At 33.1% G+C, this 6,000-nt stretch overlaps 1 protein-coding gene and 1 long non-coding RNA gene across 5 annotated transcripts; both read right to left on the reverse strand.

Annotated features, from left to right (window-relative positions):
- Nucleotides 1-135: 135 nt before the first annotated feature.
- Nucleotides 136-1,351, reverse strand: LOC146917611 (uncharacterized). Its single transcript, XR_015015789.1, has 2 exons — nucleotides 919-1,351; nucleotides 136-754 (listed from the first exon to the last, which is right to left on the reverse strand). It is a non-coding gene; the product is annotated as an uncharacterized LOC146917611 (long non-coding RNA).
- A 4-nt stretch (nucleotides 1,352-1,355) lies between these two features.
- On the reverse strand, nucleotides 1,356-5,623 carry LOC146917612 (uncharacterized). 4 transcript variants are annotated; one of them, XR_015015788.1, is made up of 3 exons: nucleotides 3,661-5,623; nucleotides 2,973-3,046; nucleotides 1,356-1,541 (listed from the first exon to the last, which is right to left on the reverse strand). XR_015015788.1 is itself a non-coding variant. In XM_085719441.1 (2 exons), the coding sequence occupies exon 1, from the start codon at nucleotides 5,335-5,337 to the stop codon at nucleotides 3,667-3,669; it is 1,671 nt and encodes a 556-aa protein (XP_085575567.1). In that variant the 5' UTR covers nucleotides 5,338-5,623; the 3' UTR covers nucleotides 1,356-1,541; nucleotides 3,661-3,666. The 4 variants fall into 4 exon arrangements, 3 of the variants coding, with proteins under 3 accessions (XP_085575567.1, XP_085575568.1, XP_085575569.1); XM_085719441.1 differs by lacking the exon at nucleotides 2,973-3,046; XM_085719442.1 differs by lacking the exon at nucleotides 2,973-3,046 and having other exon boundaries at nucleotides 1,356-2,544.
- Nucleotides 5,624-6,000: the final 377 nt, after the last annotated feature.

The raw sequence follows: 6,000 nt of genomic DNA on the forward strand, positions 1-6,000 counted from the left end.
AAATGTACCGTTCATATGGCATAATAGTCATGCTATAATTATGCCAACTTATTCTAATAATTCATAGAAATTCCATCAATCACCATCTTAATCCAATTCCAAACAAGTTCTTAAATTATCTATACACATATCGTATAACTTTATATGTTCTTTTTATTACTAATCATCCATATACTTCTTTAAATCCACGAACTATCAATGTCAATACACAAGTAACGATATCATTACTACTAATAAACTCTAATAAACCATCCAATCTACACATTAATACTCACATAGGGCATTATACACATTTCGGCTACAAATTCGATAAAATGAGTGTTAAAATTCTTAACCAAGCTAAAGCCATTTATTTCCATAAAAGCTTCATTTACACTATCAAAGAATTGTGTCAAAGTTATAAAAATTCAACAAATTTATTTTCCAGAGCACTAGCCGAAATTGTGCAGACATACACTAAAATTTATCAAATTATCCTTCCTCCAATTTCAACACTACCATAAACATATCTAACATAAAAGCTATTTTTAGAGTATACTAGCAAGGGGAATTAACCTAATGTTATAACATCATTAATTATGTCCTAATGTATCAAAATCATATATTATCATACTAATGGCATAATATAACTACCCAAAGGAAAGTTTTTACTATCTAAGGGAACTCACACTCTTGTGTTGGTTCCTTTGATGAACTTTGTGGCAAAACCTCCAACTCCAAGCCACTAGCTAAACTCTTTCCTTCTCCAATTGCTCTTACAATCATCAAACATGTTAAAACCACAATACCCATAACATTTTAAACACACTCAAAGCACAAAAATGGAGAATTTCACAAAACTAATCTTTCCCCAAAAATGAAGGGTGTGGTTCGACCCACACAACCATGGAGGAAAGGAAAGACTTCTTTGTGACTTACCAATGGCTCAAAACTTCATGGGTACACCTAAAATCAAGCTTTTAAGCAACTTCCAATGGATTGGTAAGATAATGTGATTTTGAAAAAAAATTTATGAAATGGGGCGGCTTGCTTCTAGTGAGAGGGAGAGATGAATTTTTCTTGTGATTCTTGCTATACACTTGTAATAACATTACTACTAAGCTTGAATCATGATTTTTGGAGTGATTTTGGGAGTTTTGAAAATTTGAAGAGGATGATGAATAGTGAAGGGGAGAGAGCCGATGTTTTTTTTTCTTCTTGGGAGGGAAAGGAAAAAAAATGTTGTGATATTTTTGTGAAGAAGGAAATTTGAATTGTGTGGAAAATTCCATACTTTTCCTATATAAAAATATTTGGCCACCAAAAAGTCTAAATTACCCTTGGCTTAAAAATATCTTGGAGGAGATATTACAATCTATGTGCTTCTACAACAGTTGAGTCACAGCTTCTACAAGCTTCTAGAAGCTGTGCTCGTGTGGATTCGGCACAACAGTTGAGCCAACACATGTAGAGGAACTCGGGGTTCTATCAGTTTCTAACATCATCTATGTTTGAAGAGTTCTCCTATTTTGCATGTTTACGTGTTTCTACATGTATACTTTCTGCAAGAGGAATACAGAGAAGACTGACATATAACTCTTGAAGCAATAACACAAATGCATCAAAACCAAAAGCTTCTAGTTCTTGAACAACATCAAAATTCTAAAAAAAAAAACTGAAATGAAAATGCCAAAGTGTAGCTTAAATCAAAACAAAACAAACTCAATGAGATGTCAATGCCCTCAACGTATAAACTTATATAAATCAGTCAGAAGATTAAATCATCAACATATATGGATGAAATCATATATGTCGCCAGTGTCAAAGGCATTATCCAACAAGGGTCCTCTTGACACAACTGTGGATTTTCTATCCCCTGCTACAAATATACCATCAAACAAGACACAAAGGAAGTTGTATAATTGGAAAACAGAATTTCTACCTTGTCTGCAAGTATAAGTTTGTCAACAATATAAGTTGTACAATGGCATAAGCAAGTGTCAAAATCTTTATTAAGCTTTTGTGTTATTGATGTTCCAAACATTGAGATTTCAACAATACATGCGCAAAAAGAAACCTTAAAAAAATACAAACTAGGACAAAAGAGTAAAAAGGATGATGACAGTTATGGTAAGACAGTACTGAACTTAAACTAAATACATAACAAACCCCTTATGTTTGTTGGGTTGAGAATAGATTATGTAGGCTGCAGCTATGATGGAGAAGGAAAAAAATTGTTTTTTCTTTGAATGGTTGATGTTTCTTTGTTAAAATGCTGTCTAATGTGCAAGTGCATTGCCATTTCACCTTACTCTTCTCTCCTTTCCTCTCTGTTTTTTCGTGGTTTGTGCTAGTGGCTCTTAAATCTACATAGAGCAGAAACAGGTGCAGCAAATCATAAAAATAAACTATTGTACTTGCCTTCTTAACACTAGCATTGGGGTAGCATTTCCCTTGAATGTAATGCTCGTGAGTCGTGAGGTTCTTACAAAAGTTGATAACTATAATTCGGAAGCCTTTATAAGCATGTTGTCAAGCATATTGTGCGATTTTACTATTGAAATCCTAAGGCAATGCAGTAAATGACAGCACATAAGTTTCATGTGAAATTGATGAATCCTACATGGTGAATTCGTTCAATATGCAGAAAATCAATTGTCCAGCAAAAAAACAGAACTGATATTTGAATTCTTATCATATTATATTATATCTAGACGTTCATGGATTGATGAAATTATATACAGTCACATATCATAGTAGACAAATAATAGCTATATTTCAATTAATGGACACCTTTGCTTCAACATCTTCAGTGAATGAAATCTCTCAGAAACCTGGAAATAAAGTTCTTACAATTGAACACAACCTTTATCTGTCGTATATATCTAAGGATCAGTCCGTTTTTATAACAAAAAATACAGGTTATTGAAGACAATACAAGCTCAAGAGAAGAATGCACTTTTAGAAGAATATCAATATACATGGTTTCTAACCTTTTTCAATAAACCATGAACCCTGAAGTAAAATCTTATGCAACAACGATCCAGTTGTCTCCACATACAACAATCTACAATTTATAGATTAAAATGTATAACATGAAGTTATACATTTTAATATTGTCAAAATGCATTGTTATTATTCCACGAAAATAGAATAGAATTCTATCTCAGCAACTCCCTTTTGAATGATTGGACTTCAAAGCAAGTGAGGTAGATGAGAGGAAAATGTTATAGAAAAGAGAACAAACAAACCTTCTACTGCCAAGTTCAATTTCACTTAACTAGACATAGAACAAGCTACCATATTCTAGCAATCAAATCAATTGTTAAGGCAATTCATTCAAAGCACCCGTGATAAATAAATAATTTAATTCAATTCAGAAAGGAAAACTAAAGTCCAAATCTACACATAACGAGGGTCAACAGATTTTCACAATCTTAAACAATGCACCACGGTAACATTCAGTACTTGCCAGCAGTATAGGCAGAAAGACTTATGAAAGAGATACACAGCATCTATAAAGGTTTTGGAAAACACACTTAACAAAAGACAGAACAAGAAAAAAAATTAAAGAGTATATTCCCCATTAGGTGAGGCAAGTACATAAATGAAACTATGCAACAATGATGAAATATAAATTCAAATTCAAAATAATAATATATGAATAGAAAATCATCTTACAAAGAGTTAATCTTTAAAAAGACCTCTCGCGATCATTTCACGAAGAAGTTTCTCTGCCATATCATTTTCATCTTTTTCGAACAAAGAAAGGATAATTATTTCATAAGTTTTAGCATTTGGAATGCAGCCATAGTCTTCCATTTTTGATAGCAAGATCAACGCTTCATCAAACAAGCCCTTGTCACAAAACCCTTGGATCATAACGGTATATGCATAGACATCAAGATTGTAGCCTTTGACCAAAAGATCTTCAAAAACTATTTGTGCATCCTCTAGTCTTCCACTTTTACACAATCCATCAATAAGAATAGTGTATGTACACATATCTGGCCGAATTCCTTCGTCTTTCATCTTTGTTAACAACGCAATTGCCTTGTCAACCTGATGGTTTTTGCATAAAGCATCCAATATAGAACTGTATGTAACTATATTAGGTGGTTGACCTCTATCATGCATCTCATCGACTAGCTTGAAAGCATAAGAGATTTTCCCCGATTTACACAAACCATCAATAAGGGAATTGTAAGTTACCACGTTAGGAGCAATTTTTCTGCAATGCATTTCTTCAAAGAGATTCATGCCTTCATCTGTCATTTTAATCTTACAAAACCCATTAATCAAGATATTGTAACTCTGAGTATCAGGATTCACTCCCCCCTGAGCCATAGTGTTGAATATACTCTTAGCCTTATTCACTTCTTTAACTAGGCAATATCCATCCATTAAAGAGTTATAAGTAACAAAGTTAGGTTTAATGCCTTGTTTCATCATCATAGCCAACACATTTTTAGCCTCTTTAACTTTTCCTTCCTTACAAAATGCATCAACCAATATATTGAAAGTATACACATCAGGGTTGATGTTTTCCGATGTCATTTTATTGAACAAACCAATTGCATCTTTCAGTTTACCAACAATGCAAAACCCATTAATTAAAGCACTGTAAGTAACAACATCGGGAGAAATTTTCTTTGCAACCATTTCAGAATATAAATCAAAAGCATCATTAACAAGTTTACCTTTGCACATACCATCAATAATAGTATTGTACATTACCACATTAGGCTGAACCAATTTTCCATCAACACGTCTCAGCAATTGTAGAGCTGCTCTTGTTTCACCAACTTTACACAACCCATTAATCAATGTTCCATAACTAACTTGGTCTAAATGAAATCCTAGCGCTACCACCTGATCATGAAAGTTCAATGCTTTATGGAGCTCACCTTTGAGACAGAGACCCTTGATGAGTGTAGTTAAAGTTATGGCATCTGGATCATAACCCTTTTTGAGAATGTTGGCAAATACAGAAAAAGAAAGAGGGGTTTGACCCAATTGAGAAAAACAATTGATCAAGATGCTTAAAGTGACCAAGTTTGAAGCAATTCCGTTGAATTCCATTTGTCGATGAAGTGAAACAACGGTGGAGTAATGATTGGCCTTGACAAGGGAACCTAAAATCTTACCAAATTGAAAGATGGATGGGGTAGGGTTCTTCTGATGGAGCAATCGATTGAATGAGGAAATGAGATTTTGTTTGTTGTCATCTTCATGGAATTGAGAGTATAGCCTTGTGCTTGAAGAAGAAGAAGAAGATGAGAAAAAACGAATCAGAAAATTAGGGTTTGGAAGTTGAAAATTGAGGATGAATATAGAGACTGAAGAAACAGACCTCATTTCATTACAGATCTCAGAATGTTTGTGTGTTCCTGCCGCTTAACTAACCAAAACCATAAATTGGTCTTTTTCTTTGTTTTGTAATAGAGTAATGATATTTTGACATCCATTTGATGACAACTTTGTTGACAATCTTGTATTTCTCACTTCTTATTGGTCAAAAACAATGGAGAGAGAAAAAGGAAGAGAGAGAATAACAACATCATGTGAGTATGAGAGAGAAAGTTGTCCAAAAGTTGTCAAAAAGTGGTTGTCAAAATATCATTTCTCTTTGTAATATCATCTTCAATAGATGGGTTTTAATCATTTAAGATTTGGTACCTATCTATTAGTTACCTCCATTGGGAAGAAACTTTTTTTTGAGAGTTTTACAAGATCCGGGGTCTTACTTAAGACCCCAATCTTAAGTGATATTTACACTCTTTTAATATTAAAAATTTGAAATTTAATAATATAAAATTATTGATAGTTGATTAGTGTATTTCATTTAACAACTTTGTGGTAGTAACTGTGTTTAGGACAACACTCAGGTCACATTGAGGTGTCATGTGATATTGGTCAACTACAATGTTTCATGTGTTACCCTTTATTTAAAAAAACAAAACAAAAAGTAAAACATTCTCGTCAAAGAGAAAGAAAACAATCACTTTTTTTAGGAAAGAA

This window comes from Medicago sativa, chromosome 6 (genome assembly GCF_051527215.1).
Source record: "Medicago sativa cultivar Bolivia chromosome 6, Bolivia_mono, whole genome shotgun sequence".
NCBI lineage: Eukaryota > Viridiplantae > Streptophyta > Magnoliopsida > Fabales > Fabaceae > Medicago > Medicago sativa.

Excerpts from the sequence above, each read along its gene's own strand:
- LOC146917612 (XM_085719441.1), bottom strand. The coding sequence starts at position 5,337 with ATGAGGTCTGTTTCTTCAGTCTCTATATTCATCCTCAATTTTCAACTT.